The 20,251-nt window shown below is 40.9% G+C and overlaps 1 protein-coding gene across 5 annotated transcripts in view; it reads right to left on the reverse strand.

Annotated features, from left to right (window-relative positions):
* The window catches only part of PRKCH (protein kinase C eta), a 233,160-nt gene that overhangs the window by 180,474 nt on the left and 32,435 nt on the right, over window positions 1-20,251 (reverse strand). Inside the window, exon 1 of one of the 5 annotated variants that reach the window (XM_086320373.1) lies at window positions 7,344-7,430. The exons of the other annotated variants lie outside the window; for them this stretch is intronic. Coding sequence (XP_086176499.1) covers window positions 7,344-7,379 — 36 coding nt within the window. The 5' untranslated portion in view covers window positions 7,380-7,430. Of the gene's footprint in view, window positions 1-7,343; window positions 7,431-20,251 lie in introns of those variants that run through there. 5 annotated transcript variants of the gene reach the window in all.

The raw sequence follows: 20,251 nt of genomic DNA on the forward strand, positions 1-20,251 counted from the left end.
TATACTTCAATTATAAAGAGCATATATTTACAACTGAATAAACAAAAAAGTAACAGTTTAAGTGGATGTATATGAATAAGCTATTGTTTGTGGTTATCCCTGCCAAGAATTCCACCCTTAACTCCAACAATTTAGAGTCAATTGTTAATCTCAAATATGACAAGTATTAGACATATGTTTTACCAAGAGTACTGTGTTATGAAAATTACACATCAAATAAATTCTGTTAAACACACCTATTCATTCGTTTGTTCTTGCTGTTGTTTAGCTGCTCAGTCATGTCCGACTCTTTGTGACTCCACGGGCTGCAGCCCGCCAGGCTCCTCTGTCCATGGGATTTCCCAGGCAAGAGTACTGGAGTGGGTTGCCATTCCCTTCTCCAGAGGATCTTCCCAACCCAGGGATCGAATCTGTATCTCCTTCTTGGCAGGTGGATTCTTTACCACTGAGCCACCTGGGATATTTACACTAATTACATATTTTTACAGTAAAGTAGCAAAATATATGTCTGATATATTTAATATCTGCATCCCCTACTAATAGAGTAATTATTTTAAAAATTCAAAACTACAGATTGGTTGGCTAATGGTCTATCCTGAGGTCTAGACACCTGATTTCTTCATTTCATTCTGTAATTTCAGTTAATATAAAGTAACTGCTATGTTAATGTACCATTCTTGAGTAAAGATTATGACTTTGAACAATATTCACCATCCTTTCCCAATACTACTGATTTTATAGACCCTAATGACATAGCTTGGGGAACTGTAACCACTTGCTAAATAAATATTATTTCTAGATTTCAAATTTAAAAGTCATCAATCTTCACTGCAGTGGACAGGAAAAGGTCTTTGTTTTCCAAATACCCCCAATGACTTTTGGAAATATTTACTGATACAAACTGTTTACAATTGTAACGTGAAAAAAAAAACCAAAACATAGTATTTTATAGTTGATTTGAAAGCCAAATGCCCAAGAAAAGAACAGTGTTGGCAATCATATTTATCAATATGTACTACATTCCACAAAATACAGTTTACAGGAAGTTATATAGTAAAAATGCAAAATATAAACAGGTAAAAAGAATAGAATGGAGAAAATGAAATAGACAGTCAAGGCTGGAGTCAAGTTTAAATGTAAATAGTTTAATTCTTATTGAAGTTGAGCCAAAAATTTCAATCCAAATTTCTGAAGCAAAGCAGAATGAGAACCAAGATCACAACCATGAATCACATTAACCATAATAAACCACACCAGTTTCTGAAAAGGAGCAGAACTTGCAAGGCTCTTAGGGCTAAGGAAATGTCTCGAATGCAGTGGCTCTCCACTGTGGTCCCCAGACTGCACCGGCTGTTGGTCGTGTCTGACTCTTGGGACCCTTAGACTGTAGCCTGCCAGGCTTCTCTGTCCATGTGATTTTCCAGGCAAGAACACTATAGTGGGTTGCCATTTCTTTCTCCAGGAGATCTTCCCAACCCAGGAATCAAACTCGCATCTCCTGCATTAGCAGGCAGATTCTTTACCACTGAGAGCCATCAGGGAAGCCCAGGCCACATCAGTACCACCTGGGAATTTCTCAGAACTGCACACAGTTAAGCACCCCACTCCCCTTAACCTGTCAATCAGAAATTCTGGGGGTAGGCCCAGCAATCTGTACTTTAAGAAGCCCTCCAGGTAATACTGACACAGGCTAAAGTTTAAGAACCACTGTTTCAGTGCATCGTCATATATGATCCGCTGAAAGTGGTTACAGACTTGCTCAGAAATATCTCAATGACTCTACGGTACATTTTGCACAGCAAATTCTAAGAAGCAGCTTTCTTCTAAAGCTGATTTACAAAACTCAAACCGCATGGCCAAGTACACAGCTAGGATGTCAAAAGGAAGCATGGGCCCAAGTATGTTTCCAGGGTCTGGCACATATTAGATAGGCTTCCATCCATTTTCTGAATAAATAAATAATGAATAAATGCATACATATTATTAAATACCCTTCAAAAAATTCCCCATAAGCACCAATTACTATCAATTGTGCTTTGGATGCCTATATCAAACATACAATTTCAAAGATGGCAAAAACGTCTTATGAATTTATTTGCAGGAGAGAAATCACCATTTATAAGGAAATATCTTTCTATTAATATTTAAAATTTTTTTACACATTTCGAGAATGTTCAAACCTCCACAGCACGCTCCCCTTGTTAGCTCCAGTCAGGAGGTAATGGGTATCTAGTTTTACAGATGGAAGATCTCTACAGGAGGGGGACAGGAGCTGCCAACGGGCACATCAGCATGAAGTCCTCTGACCTCTGGCCCAACTGTTCCTCCTTTGTTGCTTCATAAACATCCATGTGTCTGCTGAGCAGAGACTCCATAAAGTCAGCTCTGCCTTTAAAGATTTTCCTGACAAATCAGTCAGGCTGAGGGCCATCAGCAGGAAGTCTTCTTCCTGGTCGGGACACACACCAGGCTCAAAGGCAAGATCATCTTGGAGGCACAGTTTCCTTTTTTTTTTTTTTCCCCATAACAAGAGGCAAAAGGTGACATCTGTCAGGAACCTCCAGCAGATGCTGGAACTTGAATGGGTTGGCATGCCCATGCCGGGGTGAGGCTGGATTAAAACCTTGCCCTTCAGCCAGGTTGGGTCACAGGCCCATTCTGACTCTCTCCCTAGAAAATCCCAACTGTGCATCCTATTCCCGAGCTTGGGTTTAGAGCCTCTCTATCTGAGTAACACATTATTTGCAGTTATAACAAGAAAGTCACAAGCAGGACAAATCTGCTCTGAGCCTTCTCATTCCCTGTACAGTGATTCCAGGTCACAAAACTCCCAACAGGAGTCAGAGTTAGCGCCCATTCATCCAGTGAGTCATCCAGCAAGCACTGATTGAGCACCTACTGTATGCTAGGCACCAGGATGGGTGGCAAAAATAGGGAAATCACAGGAAGAGAACAGCACAAAGGGCAGCCCGGCCACGCGGTGCCTGTTGCATGCACCCTCACCCACCGTGACCTCACCTGCTATGACCTTGATGGCAGTTACATCAGGGCTGACCTCTGACACACAAACGCACACACACACACACACTTGTAATGCAGGAATTGCACCATCTTGGATTCATTTTCCTGGTGCATGTCCTCCAAGGAAACTGAGTCAGATGTGGACGTTTAGACTGGGGCAGAGGCAGACACGTCACTTTGAGAACCATTAGCTGACTCGATCCCCTCCCTGTGGATGTAAGGTAAGCCTTCTTCAGCTTCTCATCTCCTTTCTCCACTGTTCTTCGTCATATATATTTTGTCATATTTTCTGCTTTCTTGTAGCCCTAGGTCCCCAATCTGCCAAAGTAGGAGAAAATCATGCTTACAGGCCTTGGGTCACCAGTTCCATAAGCAGAGAAAGAACAGACCAGTGGAGGATGTAGGCAACTGGATATAGTCAGGAAAACAGAATTCCCTACTCAAAATATTTAACTCAGGAATTTTACTTTTAGTCCATCTTACCACTGCTACCTTAGAGAAGGGAAGTGAGATCATACCAAAACGACTACCTCCTTAGACAGAGAGGTACTTTCAGTGGATTTGAGGCCAAAGTTCCACGGTCCTCTGTTTATCACCATTACACTAAGAGCCCAAGAGTCCTGGATGCCTCAACTACTACTACTACTACTAAGTCGCTTCAGTCGTGTCCGACTCTGTGCAACCCCAGAGACGGCAGCCCACCAGGCTCCCCCGTCCCTGGGATTCTCCAGGCAAGAACACTGGAGTGGGTTGCCATTTCCTTCTCCAATGCGTGAAAGTGGAAAGTGAAAGTGAAGTCACTCAGTCATGTCCGACTCTTAGTGACCCCATGGACTGCAGCCTACCAGGCTCCTCCATCCATGGGATTTTCTGGGCAACAGTACTGGAGTGGGGTGCCATTGCCTTCTCTGTGGATGCCTCAAAGTCTTTGGCAATTGGGGCAAGTATAAATATTTGCATAAACATGGACTAGAGAGTGGTTGAAGGATCAATGGATGTATAAGAAGGGTCCACATTAGTTATAGTCTGGGTATAAGCTTCCTTGCCTAATTCATATCATATCCCCAAAGCAATTAGCAGTAAAGTTGATATGACTAATACTCATGTCCTCATATCCAGGAAATCCATGAATTCTGAGGCGACAGTCTCCAAAATGCCAGAGGCCAAGCTGGATTCACGTAAAGTAGTTGCCAGCCAGTCTGCAACTTCCGCTAACTTTTTCAAGGACTCCGGGTGAACAAGTGAATTACAAATTATTTTCCTCCTAAATTGGAATTGAGTTCCTCTCGTTTTGCTTACTACTTATTATCTTTGCTCAAGGAAATAAAGATTAAAAAAAGGATACATGGCCATGAAAAGAGTTTTTCCAAAGTAATCACTGGTCTAGTAGTTTTGCATAAAATATCTTCAGAGTTTTATGAGTCTTTCCTTATTGTAAAAAAGGCCAAACTTTTAGCAATATGCTAATTCTTTGCATCTCAGTAAATGGGAACAACAGAAACGAAATAACCTAAAACTCAGTAAATGCAAATAACAGAAACTAATAATCTAGAATTTCCAAAGGTGTGCAAGGTGTACCTTCTACACATTATGGAAGGACCAGGACATTCTGCAAAGAATTCTGCCATCACTGTCTCACCTCCTGACAGTTTGGGAGGCAACATATCATCATCATTCCCTTCTACTGTTTGGGAAATTGAGGTGAAAGGTCAGGCAGAAACTGTCAAACAAGGCTTCATAACTCCCAAGGTTCAGTCCCTCTACTTAACCCTGATCTTCTTTCCCTTCGTTTTCTGTCATTAACACCCCTACCTTTACTGTCCCTGCCTGAAATGGCCTTTCTTCTGAACTCCTGTAGATCTGCTGTCCAAACAATGTGTCTGTCCATTAGTCATGTCAAGCCTTGCAATTTACATCCTGCATAATTACCTAACTTTTCCTGGGTTTATGTCTTGTTTCTTCAACTAAATTCAAAGCTATTAGGAGTCAAGGTGCAAGTCTTATGCATCTTTTTGTCATCATACCACCCAGCACATGGTAGGAGACGAAAAACTACATGTGATTTGCTTCTATTTTTTCTCATCTTAGAAGTTATAACTACAGTTTAAAAATCAAATGCAGATATATATAAAGTTGAAAATGAAACTTGAGGTGGAATTCAAGTGTATACAATTTAGCATCAATCTATTGCTTTCCTTAGCATGAGAAAATACTTAAATTTATCTTAGCACTTTCAGATCTTTTTGTTAATTACCCATCCTTTTATTCAGTGAAATATACGGGTTATGTACTTCTTTCTACCCTCTCTGCAGAAAGTAGCAAACTAAAAATTGACTTTTAAATAGATGACCCAGAACCATCACACTAAACTGAATAGCAAAATGTGAAATATCTCTGAAAAGTATAAAGTAGTATCATAAATTATATTCATTGTCTAAGCTTTCTTATTTTCCTCCTTAAAGAGATGCAAACCCAGACTTTCCCCCACACTTTAAATAAAGGCATTCCAACAGGTGTCTTCAGAGACACGGAGGGGAGATGCCCCTGCATCCAGGCAGATTGCCCAAAACATCTAGACACACACCTATCTATCATGTTCTTAAACATCCAAATACAGTTTTATTCTACATATTGTCCTGTGATTCAGACTAAATCGTACAAGTTTGTCCAAGTGGAATCAAAGTCCCTTTTCTACAGTTTTCCTTATGGGTTGCCCTCCAGTCTACTGGTCGTCTCTGCCAGGCCACTTCTGCCACCCACTCCTGTGACCACACCCTGGAACTGCTCTGTCCTGGGATTGACACCACTCCCCAGCCTTTTCCCACTGCCTCCATTCTTTGAGCACACAGAGCACTTCAAGGCCATGAACTGTTCCCTTTCAACCTGCGAGGGCACCTCCTGGTCACATTTCCTTCCCAATTCTTGCCAGCACCCCTGTGTCCTCACATCTTCCTTTTCTGCTACATCTGATGACAAAACCCCACCCTGGACCACCCTCCTCATCTGCTTCCTCTCCTCCTGCACACTGGCTAAGGAGTCACATACATGTCGGGGCCACTAAACGTTCAGAATTTCTCATCTCAAGCCCCAACACCTCTTCACCTTTCTTTCACCCTTCTTTGTTAGCTCGTCTCTCATTTTCTCCAATGACTGGATAATTCCAAATAATCTCCAATCTCTTCAAATGCTCAAATCCATTCTACCTTGACTGCTACTTCATCAAACACTTAGAGTGGCCAGGAGTTAGGTATCTCAATGACAAACCTCTCAAAAGGCTCCCTGCCCCCAACCACCAGCTTCAGATGCCACCTTCAGAGCTCCTCCTCTCAAGTCTTTCCTAGGAATGTATTCTTCCACTTCTGATATTCCCTAGGACTGTTCTCTATCCACTGCCTTCTTCATTCTCTGTTCTCCTTGAGCATCAAAATATTCACACTGGTTCTAACTACCACCTCTATTTGGGTGATTCCTAGGTTCCTGTCTCCAGCCACCCATCTTCCCAGAGCTTCAGAATCACATTCAATTGGCTGGTAGACACTTCAAAATGAACACACCACCTTGGCTCCCACACCAATTCTTTCTCCTACATTCCCTAGATCCATTAACACCACTAGAATTTTAGAGGTCATCCTGGTCTCTTCCATCTCATCCATTCCCCATAGCCCATTGATCAAAATCACATAAGCTTCCCATCATGGGAATTTCTCATATCTATCTTCTTTCCAGCCCTAATTTCCATTGCTTTCCTGCATGGCTGATCCTCCACTGTGACAGCTTCCTGTCATTTAGCCTCAAACCTATGATCCACCAAGCTGCCGTGGCAACCCCCCATAAGGCAAATCTGACTATTTACACTTTGAGTTAAATTCTTCAATGACGAGTTTCCCTGGTAGCTCAGAGGTAAAGAATCCGTCTGCCAATGCAAGAGACACAGGTTCGATCCCTAGTCCCGGAAGATCCCACATGCTGCAGAGCAACTAAGCCTGTGTGCCACAACTATGGAGTCTGTGCTCTAGAGCCAAGGAGCTGCAACTACTGAAGCCATTCACCCTAGAGCCCAGGCTGCTGCAAACAGAGAGCAGCCCAGGCTCACCGCATCTAGAGAAAATTTCATGTAGGAACAAAGACCCAGCACAGTCAAAACTAAATGTTTTAAAAAAGCATTTCTTCAGTGGCTCCCCATCTACTAGAGCATATATCTGAGCTTCACATAGTATATCTGACTCTTCATGGTCTGGCCTCCAACTACACCACTCCCCTTATAGCCCTTGATCCCCACCCCATGCTTCATATTCAATTAATGTCAAAAGGCTTGCACTTACCAGCATACACAGGATGTTTAATGCATTAACACTCATGCTATTCTCTCAGCCTACAAACAATGGCCGCCTTCTCTCCAACCCATTCATCATGTGACTAAGTCCTACTCATCATTCAAGACTCAGTTCAGGTGACTTCTCCACAACGACGCACATGAGGTAAAGAGCTGTTTTCTGTGATCTCCCAGCTCCTTGTCAGCACTCATCATCTGGTGCTGACATTGCCTGTGCTCACGTCCACATTCCCTTCTACATGATACGCGTCTCTAAGGCTGGGACGCATCTTCTACCTCTGGGAATTAGCTCAGTACTGGTGCAAAAGGGTCATCAATACATGCTGTGGCTTCAACAGGACACATGTCTTCAGCCATGCTGGCCCGAGCAGCCCAGGAAAAGGGAACTTCGTTTCCTTCTGTGGTGATCGCTATACAGTGTTCATGGGAGGAACATTTGATTATTCCACCTCCTCTGTGTCAGAGTCACATGAATCCTGACTTTTGCAAGGCTGTGATAATGTCTGTGATCACTCAAGACTGAGTAGTCTGTCCTCAAAAACTCTCTAGAAGTTAAGCTGGTTTCTTTCTCTTAGGCTAGGCTAAATGGAAATCAGTGAACAACATTCCTCAAAACAGCAAAATGTTCAAATAATCAAGGGTTTTTGAACAAATGAACATCCTTTGAATTTCTCAGCTTTCTCATTTCCCTTGGCCTCTTTGTCTTCTTTTAAATAATACAGTGATTTGTCTTAAAAGGAACTGATCCTTTGAGCACATTCAATTTTATTTTCTGATTAATTCCCTGACACTAGTACAGATTCTGAGACTGTATAATTTCACCAGGAACCCTTTCTCCTTAAAGTTTTATATCACTAAGTGAATACATGTGGTAAAACTCAAAAAAAAAAAAAAAGATCAACATAATCATAAAAGTGATCAAGAAATATGGCATGTTTCTTCATTTTCAAAGGTCTTTCTGAAAATGAGTCAACTTGATTTAGTTTTGTATTCCATACACGAAAATGTCCTTCTCTTGTCCATGAGGTAAGCATTATTATTCCCATTTTGCAGGATGTAAAAATCAAGGCTCAAAAATTTAAATACCTTGTACAAGCAGTGACCATGGGTTTCCATCCCTATCTACCTGCTCCAAAGCCCACATTCACAACATAAGGTTCAGCTGCCTCTTTTCAAGAGAGGCCATAAAGGGTATAAAATGAGCCCCACTGCGATGAAAGGAGACAGAGTTGAGAGTTTTAGAAAAGAGTCCACAAATAATTAACTCCCTGAAATTCTAATGTTTCACTGAGAAGTAAAAGTTCATTGGTAAAATAAACTTGTAATGTGGGTCAGGAACCCACTTGGCCTACACTATACCCACTGCGATTATTATCTAGGCCAAACAACCTTCGCTGTCCACTCTCTTACAACCTTTCCACACATTACTCCGAATTACAGGCCCTCTATTCTCTGCCTCAATAATGAAGCACCCTAAGAAGACAAAGATACAGGAAGGTCAAAGCAGAATTCAGTGTCCTTCACCCTCAAGCTCACATCCCTCCTCTTTAAAAGGGTTAAACTGAAGAATGTCTCCAGGCACTGTTTTAAACAGAGTGGGGAAAGAAGCTGCTACTATGAAATCATAGCCTCCATAATTCAAAGAAGGTCCCAACTACCGTAGCCTCTGAATTGGACTTCAGAAGCCATTCAAATGGGAGTCACCTATGGCCTCCTGGGGTCTCTATTTTTCCTGTCATGACCTCTTATTTTTATTTAATTTTTTTTTAATTGGAGTATAACCACTTTGCAATGTTTATTAATTTCTGCTATACAACAATAGCAGAAATATAGATCAGTTATATGTATACATATATCTCCTCCCTCTTGGACCCTCCCTCACACCCCCACCCCCTCCCTCCAGTTCATCACAGAGCACCGAGCTGAGCTCCCTGTGCTATACAGCAGATTCCTACTAGCTATGTATTTCACACACAGTAATATATTTATGTCAAACCTAATTGCCCAATTCATCCCACCCTCCCCTTCCCCCCAACCCCATGACCACACACACGTCTGTGTCTCTTTAATCGTGGAATGACTCATATACTTCCCTGTGCCTGGCAGCCACAGGTGAATCTTTGTGCGGGATGAACTGCACAGGTCTGTCACTTTTCTTCTTTCTGAACAATCATTCCAATACCCCTCCCCCGCCCCACCCCTCGATGATACTGGCATCCCAGGAAGTCAGTGTTAGAAGTTGCTGTCCCACAATGCAGTAGTCTAGTGAGTCCCATGGTACCATAAGGTAGCTCGAGTTTCCTAGCATGGTTCCAGTTAAACGAAATCTATGCTTACTTCTTAAATTTCTCAGGCCACCAGAAGCTCAGTGGATAAGGCAAATGTGAAAGAAAACAAAAGAAAGTAGAAGATCTTGCCTTCATTTTGCTTTTAATTTTTTAAGTGTTTTAATAATATCCAACTATACAGATCATTTGTTTCCCTTTCATCCAGCGCACCCCTGCCCACCCACCCCCCACACACACTTTCTCACAGAGAGATAGCATTCTTAATTAAATTAAATCAATTAAATGTTATTTAATTCCAGGATATATTTTAGCCTCTGAGTTTTTCTAGTAACGTGAAGCAAAGAAAAATAATTCCATTTATTCAACTCACACTCATTTTCCCCCTATGAGTTGAATACAAAAACATTTCCAGACAGACAATATAGCATTTCATGTCTGAATGTCACTGTCCCTGAAGATCAAGACAGTATCAAATGATAGGGTGATATAATGCTATATACACTGTATTAAATGATACAGCAATTATATGGTGTTCCCAGTAAAAATTCTTATTGCATAGAGCTGTAAAACCACCTCTGTGCTAAGGTGGCTTTGATATTATCCAACAAGAATTTTACATTCAAAAACAGTGTGTCCAATAGTACTTTCAGCAATGAAGGAAATGTTTTATATCTGAGATGCCCAATATGGTAGCCTCTAGCCTTATGTGACTACTGAGAACTTGAAATGTGGCTAACACAATTGAGGATCTGAATTTTTTTTAATTTTAATTCTATTTAAACTTAAGCAGCCACATGTGGCTAGAAGCCGCAGTATTGGGCAGCAGAGTTCTAAAATGTCCTAAGCTTTTCAGCATTTGGCTGTCATCTTTTTAAAATAGAAAATTAGGAAACAAGCAGCCTCTCAAGTAGGTCAGTCTATTTTCCACCACTAAAGATGTTCTGTCTCATGGTATATGTACTCTCTATCTCCAAATCAATGGAAAGTAGTTCTGCCCTGCTGTAACACTACTCAGAAAACTTAACACCTGTGATATCTCCTATTAGGGAAGTTCTCGTGCAAATAGAAAGTGTTAACACTACCACAGATTTGAAAATATTAAAGTGCTCTCTGGAAAAAAATTAAGTCATTAATGTGACATATTTTATTCTTCACAGGAATAATTTTCAGGCTCAGACACTCATGAGCTGACAGTCTCACTCCAGCACTGCTACCTAGGATGAGGAACTCCAAGGAAGCAATACCAGGGTGTCTACTTCAGCCGTGGCTGCCCAGATATGGCTTGAAATGCTGAAACCCAGCCCAGCGCCAGAACTAGAAAATCAAGGTTGTTGTGAAGTTTGCTTGTTCCTGAATTCAGTCATTCATCTAACAAATACTTCAGAAGTATCTACTACATGTCAAGCACCAAGTTAGATACAAAAATATAAGTTTGAATGATACATAATGTCTGCCCTTCAAGATTTATGTTGAAAGGAAAGACCATAAATAGATCATGATCCAACCTGGTAGGCACACAATGAGTACAGAGAATGGCAGGATTCTTGAAAGATTACCAGACTACCCTGGGAAGGTCTGGGAAGGCTTCCTGGAGCAGGTGGCAACTTAGCTGAGTCCTCAGGAGAAGGAATTAGTAAGGCAAAAGCAGGGAAGATAGCATTCCAAGCAGGGTGGGTAATAAAGGTGAGAAAGAGCCTAAAGAGCATGGCACGCACAGGGTACACAGCTGGACTCAGGGAGTGTCAGAAAATAAGCTAAAATGCCACGAAGGCTATAGGACAGCCAGGTATACCACATTAAGGAACCTGGTCTTTGATTTACACCAGAGGGCTTCAACCAATAGAGAGGTCCTGTTAGAGATAGGACACCTAGCAGCAGAGTGGGCTTGCAGGTATGAAAAGAAGGCAGGAGACTGCAGTCTCACCTTGGGGAGTAATAATGAGACCCTGCATGCAGGTAGTAGTAATGAGAAGCAAGAGAAGAGGGAAACTCAGAAATTTCTAGGACTAGAAAGAAATGGTAATTAGAAATCAGCCACACTGGGTGACCAGCTGGATAAAGGAACCAAAGAAAATAGGTTTTAAGGATGACTCAGTGGATAAGCGTAACTAAGAGAGACTACCACCAGCAGAGCAAGCATTTACTGTACTCTTTTTCAGAGCCAGGCACCAAACAGGTGCGTCAGGGTCTACCTCCCAGGAACTTTCTGAGACAGGTACTATTTTTATTTCCATTTTTAAAAAGGAAGACTCTGAGGCTGGAGAATTAAATGATTTGTTCATGATCAAATATCAGCAAGTATCAGAATCCAGATCTGTCTAATTCTAGAGCATCAACCTTCACCACCAGACAATATAGTCTCTGAAGATGGGAGAAAGGGGGCACTTAGCAGGAAAGGTGGTATGTTCAGCCCCTGGACAGTTAGGGAGCCTTTCAGATACACATGTGATAACCAGTCGATGCTGGCAACCAGGCTGCAGTATAAGGCAAAGAACTGGGGGCCGGGGAGTCACAACACATACACGGTGATGAAAACCCAGTGAGTGGATGAAGCCCTGAAGCCAGAGTATATGAGAAGAGAGAAGCATTCCTCCCAGAACAGAGCTCCAGCTGCAAGGGGTGAGTAAAGGAGGACACACCCACTAAGGAGAGAAGCAGCAGGAAAACCAGAGGCACGGACCATCCCTTCTAGAAACCAAAGACTCTTCAGAAGACAGTAGACAAGTTGTGTCAGACACAACAAGAATGTCCAGAGCAATAAGAACTACACACATCCACTGGATTTAACAAACAGGTATTAGTAAGTATAAGAAACTCAAACATAGGAAACACTGAGAGCTATTCATAGCCAAAGGAAAAGAGATACTCAATATGCAAAGGTTGAAAATTAGAGAGGAAGGCACAGTAACTAACAGAGTAAGGCTTAGGAGGAGGAAGGAGGGTATGGGGAGAAACCTAGAGGAAAGCAAGTGAGGCGACTATACATATGTTTGCAGGTATCAGAGCAGGACATTGGTAGAAATCATTCTAGGTAATCTAAGTTTTTTTAATGAAGTCAGATGCAGGGTCGTCTGAGTGAAAGGGTGGAGAGGCCTTTGAGAGAACCAAAAGCTTGGAGTAACTTTTCAGTAGAAGGGGGATGAAATGGAAAGCATCAACTGCCCAGGGGCAAGTCCTTCCTGCACAATTTGGTAGTCCAGATACGGGCATGGAGAAGGCACCCTGGTTTTGGTCTGGGTCTGGGGTGTTGCTGGTCAAGGATAAACCACAGAACCAGGGAACCAACCAGTCTTCAAATGACCCACCATTCCCCTCCTCGCCACTGGTTGTCTACTGAAGGTCTTCATTGTACTTCATAGTGGGTTCTACCAAAAGTAACTGAGAAACAAAGAAAATAACTCTTTTCCTCCAAGATGTCTCAAAACAACACTTAATAATCAAAATAGCACCTTATTAAGTCCTTTGACTATGTAAGCTTCTCAATTGAGACAAAAACCAACTAACAAAACATGTCAGAGGCAAAGCCAGAAATAGCCTGTAAAAAATCTTTTGGCTCTTAGATTTCACAGAAATTTTACACAGAAGAATCTCAATTCTTAAAATGATGCTAGAACTATAATAAGTAGTGCCCCAGGGGTCAGTGTGAGGAGAGTATAAGGGATCACAAGCAATCCAGATTCTGAAGCAATGTAAGGATAAAATGGATACAAGTTCCCCTCCTTAATAAAATGGTACATTTCCTTAGACATCGACAATGAAGGGCATGATTCCAACTCCTCCCCTCCCCAAGCAACCACCCAACTAGAGCTAGCAGTCTACAAAACAATGGAAATGTCAGCTCACCCTCCTGTTCTGTGCCCCCCTCGACTTCCTCTTTCACCCTAGATGAGTTGTCATCTTTCCATGAAAGAATGCCAAGCGTTCAGTCAGTCTAACTGGCAGTTCCTGCTCTTCAGGTTCTCTGGATGCTTCAAAAGGGTGGTAATGTGTTACCGGAAAGACTACCTTCCTTGGCAGTCTATTTTCCAGGCTTCCACCCCTGGTGAGTCACCTCCAAGTTTCTATTATGTATAAGGAGATCTATGATTAAAGGAGACTTCATAGGAGTCTCATGAACCTGAAGTTGCCTCTCTTGACAGTGACACTTCTGAATTTAGATTGAATTATACAGGTGTTTTGGTGGAGATCTTCCAGATTCCAAGTCAGCTAGAATGTGGAAGCAGCTACAAATAAAATCATGACGTAGCAATACTAACAACATCAGCCCTGAGTAGCAACATTCCAAGCAATGAATTCAGAAGCTACCCATTAGGCAAATGATAACTCAAAGCAAGAATAGTCAAGAGATTTAAATCTTGAACATGTGACTAAAAATTCTCTCTTAAAATTTATTTACTGTACATTTTTAGTATAGAGGTGAGAATATAAATTTTGGTCCTATTATTTAAATACTTATTTGGTGATCATCCTTTTAAAAAATCCTTTGACCCAAGGGATACATTAAAACATATGTTAAAAAAAAAATGAATTTTCTGGTGGAGAACAATATGGAGGCTCCTTAAAAAACTAAAACTAGAACTACTATATGATCCAGAATCCCACTCTTTGGCATATATCCAGAGAAAAACCATAATTCAAAAAGATACATGCACTCCAGTGTTAACTGCAGCACTATGTACAATAGTCAAGACACAGAAGCAACCTAACTGTCCATCGACAGAAGAATGGATAAAGAAGATGTGCTGCATATTTACAATGGAATACTACTTGGCCATAAAAAAGAATGAAATAACGCCATTTGCAACAACATGGATGGACCCAGAGATTGTCATACTAAGTGAAGTAAGTCAGACAAAGACAAATATCTACTATATCATTTTTATGTGGAATCTTGATTATATTCTTTGCAGCCAAAATGGAGAAGCTCTATACAGTCAGAAAAAACAAGACCAGGAGCTGACTGTGGTTCAGACCATGAACTCCTTATTGCCAAATTCAGACTGAAATTGAAGAAAGTAGGGAAAACCACTAGACCATTCAGGTATGACCTAAATCAAATCCCTTATGATTATACAGTGGAAGTGAGAAATAGATTTAAGGGCCTAGGTCTGATAGAGTGCCTGATGAGCTACGGAATGAGGTTCGTGACACTGTACAGGAGACAGGGATCAAGACCATTCCCACAGAAAAGAAATGCAAAAAAGCAAAATGGCTGTCTGGGGAGGCCTTACAAATAGCTGTGAAAAGAAGAGAAGTGAAAAGCAAAGGAGAAAAGGAAAGATATAAACATCTGAATGCAGAGTTCCAAAGAATAGCAAGAAGAGATAATAACCCTGTGTACGAGACAGCAAAAGAGACACCCATGTATAGATCAGTCTTATGGACTCTGTGGGAGAAGGAGAGGGTGGGGAGATTTGGGAGAATAGCATTGAAACATGTATAATATCATGTATGAAACGAGTCGCCAGTCCAGGTTCGATGCACGGTACTGGATGCTTGGGGCTGGTGCACTGGGATGACCCAGAGGGAGGGTAGGGGAGGGAGGAGGGAGGTGGGTTCAGGATGGGGAACGCGGGTATACCTGTGGCGGATTCATTTCGATATTTGGCAAAACTAATACAATATTGTAAAGTTTAAAAATAAAATAAAATAAAAAAAAATAATAATAAAATAAAATTAAATTAAAAAAATAAATAAATAAAAATTAAAAAAAAAAAAAAAGCCTTCTTCAGCGATCAATGCAAAGAAATAGAGGAAAACAACAGAATGGGAAAGACTAGAGATCTCCAAGAAAATCAGAGATACCAAAGGAAAATTTCATGCAAAGACGGGCTCGATAAAGGACAGAAATGGTATGGACCTAACAGAAGCAGAAGATATTAAGAAGAGATGGCAAGAATACACAGAAGAACTGTACAAAAAAGATCTTCACGACCCAGATAATCACGATGGTGTGATCACTGACCTACAGCCAGACATCTTGGAATGTGAAGTCAAGTGGGCCTTAGAAAGCATCACTATGAACAAAGCTAATCATCTTTCAGGATTTGGAATAGCTCAAATGGAATTCTATTTGAGCTATTCCAAATCCTGAAAGATGATGCTGTGAAAGTGCTGCACTCAATATGCCAGCAAATTTGGAAAACTCAGCAGTGGCCACAGGACTGGGAAAGGTCAGTTTTCATTCCAATCCCAAAGAAAGGCAATGCCAAAGAATGCTCAAACTACCGCACAATTGCACTCATCTCACATGCTAGTAAAGTAATGCTCAAAATTCTCCAAGCCAGGATTTAGCAATATGTGAACCGTGAACTTCCTGATGTTCAAGCTGGTTTTAGAAAAGGCAGAGGAACCAGAGATCAAATTGCCAACATCCGCTGGATCATGGAAAAAGCAAGAGAGTTCCAGAAAAACATCTATTTCTGCTTTATTGACTATGCCAAAGCCTTTGACTGTGTGGATCACAATAAACTGTGGAAAATTCTTCAAGAGATGGGAATACAGAACACCTGATCTGCCTCTTGAGAAATTTGTATGCAGGTCAGGAAGCAACAGTTAGAACTGGACACGGAACAACAGACTGGTTCCAAATAGGAAAAGGAGTTTGTCAAGGCTGTATATTGTCACCCTGTTTATTTAACTTATATGCAGAGTACATCATGAGAAATGCTGGACTGGAAGAAACACAAGCTGGAATCAAGATTGCCAGGAGAAATATCAATAACCTCAGATATGCAGATGACACCTCCCTTATGGCAGAAAGTGAAGAGGAACTCAAAAGCCTCTTGATGAAAGTGAAAGTGGAGAGTGAAAAAGTTGGCTTAAGGCTCAACATTCAGAAAACGAAGATCATGGCATCTGGTCCCACCACTTCATGGGAAATAGATGGGGAAACAGTGGAAACAGTGTCAGACTTTATTTTTCTGGGCTCCAAAATCACTACAGATGGTGACTGCAGCCATGAAATTAAAAGACGCTTACTCCTTGGAAGGAAAGTCATGACCAACCTAGACGGCATATTCAAAAGCAGAGACATTACTTTGCCAACAAAGGTTCGTCTAGTCAAGGCTATGGTTTTTCCTGTGGTCATGTGTGGATGTGAGAGTTGGACTGTGAAGAAGACTGAGCGATGGAGAATTGATCCTTTTGAACTGTGGTGTTGGAGAAGATTCTTGAGAGTCCCTTGGACTGGAAGGAGATCCAACCAGTCCATTCTGAAGGAGATCAGCCCTGGGATTTCTTTGGAGGGAATGATGCTAAAGCTGAAACTCCAGTACTTTGGCCACCTCATGCGAAGAGTTGACTCATTGGAAAAGACTCTGATGCTGGGAGGGATTGGGGGCAGGAGGAGAAGGGGACAACAGAGGATGAGATGGCTGGATGGCATCACTGACTCAATGGACGTGAGTGTGAGTGAACTCCGGGAGTTGGTGATGGACAGGGAGGCCTGGCGTGCTGCAATTCATGGGGTCGCAAAGAGTCAGACACGACTGAGCGACTGATCTGATCTGATAAAGATGATACAAATGAACTTATCTACAATCAGAAACAGACTCACAGATTTACAAAAGAAACCTATCAAAACCAAAGGGGGTAAATCAGGAGTGTGGGATTAACATATACACACTACTATATATAAAATAGATAACCAACAAGGACCTACTGTATAGCACAGGGAAGTCTACTGTAATAACCTATATGGAAACAGAATCTGAAGAGGAATAGATATATTTGTATATATAACTGAATCATTTTGCTGTACACCTAAAACTAACATAACATTCTCAATCAACTACACTCCAATACAAAATTAAATTTAAAAAAAAGAAAATGAATTTTCCAAAGTATCCTATTCAAAGTTTTTTTATTACCAACCCTCTTCCACATGAATCTTTATTAGATACTACTGGAGATTAAACCATCCCTTCCCTCAAAAAACTAACACTTTTTGAAAGGGCATAAAAACCAAAATAGGAATAGTCATCAGATAACACTAGTAAAACAGATCCTGAAAAAACATATTTTTTTAAATATGAGGAAAACAAGAAAAAAAAGTTAAAATAAGTCCAAACGGTGAATGTTATTGGTATATAATACAATGACAGATCAAGGAGGATTTGTACAGAAAAGCAATAGCTTTAGCAGAAAAGAATTTAAGATGAGCCCACTCCTATTGCAGAGTAGGGCAAAATCAGGTAAGACATTGAATAGCATGTTGGCACTGAGTCTTCCTCCAGGAACTTTGTTGCAAAGGGGAAAGGTTTATTTTCATAAAGCAATAAATAAATGAATTTCAGTCACTGCTTTACATAATTTGCCGTGTCTGACTCTTTGTGACCCCATGGACTGCAGCATGCCAGGCTTCCCTGTCCATTACCAACTCCTGGAGCTTCCTCAAACTCAAGTGTATCGAGTTATTTACTCAAGCACTCATTTATTAGAGATATTGGAGTGCCTAGTAAAGTACCTAGGGGAACAAATCAGACATGGACCTGTTCTCAGAGTTCATAGTCTATTGGAGAAGGCAGAAATAAAACGAATAATCCCAAAATGACTATGTGTTTATAACCATGATTAAATGAGAAGAAAAGGTACAGAAAAACCCAAACTACTTTGGGGGAACTCACAGAAGACCTCTCCATGAAGTGGAATTCAAATGGAGAATTAACCAGGTGGTAGAGAAGAGAGAGCTAGGAATTGGCCATAACTCATGAAGAGGTTCTAAAACTTCATCTCTGTATCTCCAGAGCCTCAACACTTAGCAGGCACTCAATAAATGATTATAGATACACTTTAAGTTCTTATGACATTCAGAAAATCTTTCATAAGGAAACAACCCCAAGATATAAGAGGGGAAATAAAAAGGAAGACCTACTGGCACAAAGAGTATTCTTTATGAAACAACAATAACAACAATTAGAAATAGCAATAAGGAGTCAACAAATTATGTAAAGCAGTGACTGAAATATTCTGCAAATAGTAATTTGCATAATTTGCAAATATGTTGCAAATTTGCAACATACAAATAGTAATTATACAATTAAGAGGGGAAAGGTAACAAATGAGTGTATTTTGAGTACAAATATGGAAAAAAGTAAAAATTAGGAATAATATATGTCCTTATGCATCAACTGATAAAGTTAAATAATCAACTACCAACCATCCCACTTATGTTTCATACATAAAACTGCAAATTCCTTCAAATTTGGAGGAAGTCTTCCAGTCAATTTTCAGACAAAGCCCATTCCCACCAACTCCATTCATTCTGGGCCCCCAAAGAACTTCAATATTACTTCAATAACATCTTTTATTTCTTATATTTCCCTATAAGGCCTTATATTTCCATAAAGTGTTTTCCCATACATGATATTTTGGCTATTAAATATATAATTGTTTCTTCCATGTGATTTTTATTATATAATAGGTTGGTATAATGTGCTCTACAAATTCTAAGGGCAGAAAATGAAGACGAACTAAAGAGTCTCTTGATAAGGGTGAAAGAGGAGACTGAAAAAGGTGACTTAAAACTCAACATTCCAAAAAATAAGATCACGGTATCTGGTCCCATCAACTTATGGCAAATAGAATGGGAAAAGTGGAAACAGTGACAGATTTTATTTTCCTGGGTTCCAAAATCACTGCAGCCATGAAATTACAAGACGCTTGCTCCTTGGAAGGAAAGCTATGACAAAATTTGACAACATATTAAAAAGCAAAGATATTACTTTGCCAACAAAGGTCCATATAGTCAAAGGTATGGTTTTTCCAGTAGTCATGTACAGGTGTGAGTGCTGTGTGCTTAGTCACTCAGTCATGTCCAACTCTCTGTGACCCCATGGACTGTAGCCCACCAGGCTCTGCTGTTCATGGGTATTCTCCACACAAGAATATCGGAGTGGGTTGCCATGCCCTCTTCCAGGGTATCTTTCCAACCCAGGGATTGCACCCAGGTCTCCCACATTGCAGGTGGATTGTTTACTGTCTGAGCCACCAGGGAAGCCCACAGGAGTGAGAGTTGGGCTGTAAAGAAGGCTGAAAGTGAAAGAATTGATGCTTTTGAATTGCGGTACTAGAGAATCCCTTGGACAGCTAGGAGATCAAACCAGTTAATCCTAAAGGAAATCAACCCCGAATATTCACTGGAAGGCCTGATGCTGAAGCTCCAATACTTTGGCCACTTGACGCAAAGGGCCAACTCATTGGAAAAGACCCTGATGATGGGAAAGATCGAAGGCAAAAGGAGAAGGGGGCAGGGGATGAGATGGTTAGACAGCATCACCGACTCAATGGGCATGAATCTGAGCAATCTGGGAGATAGTGAAGGACAGGGGAGGCTGGCATGCTTCAATCAATGGGGTCACAAAGAGTCACATATGACTTAGCGACTGAACAACAACAACCCAGTAGGGAGAAGGTGGCTCCTGACCTCCTACATGGGACTCCAAAGGACTTATTTTTTTACCACTGACTTTTTAATTACTATCACATATTACTATCTAGAAAAAAAATTAAGTATATGTAAGTTATAGTATGGATGTGAGAGTTGGACTGTGAAGAAAGCTGAGTGCTGAAGAATTGATGCTTTTGAACTGTGGTGTTGGAGAAGACT

This window comes from Bos grunniens, chromosome 10 (assembly GCF_055505025.1).
Source record: "Bos grunniens cultivar Pamir isolate PY7600 chromosome 10, Bosgru_T2T1.0, whole genome shotgun sequence".
NCBI lineage: Eukaryota > Metazoa > Chordata > Mammalia > Artiodactyla > Bovidae > Bos > Bos grunniens.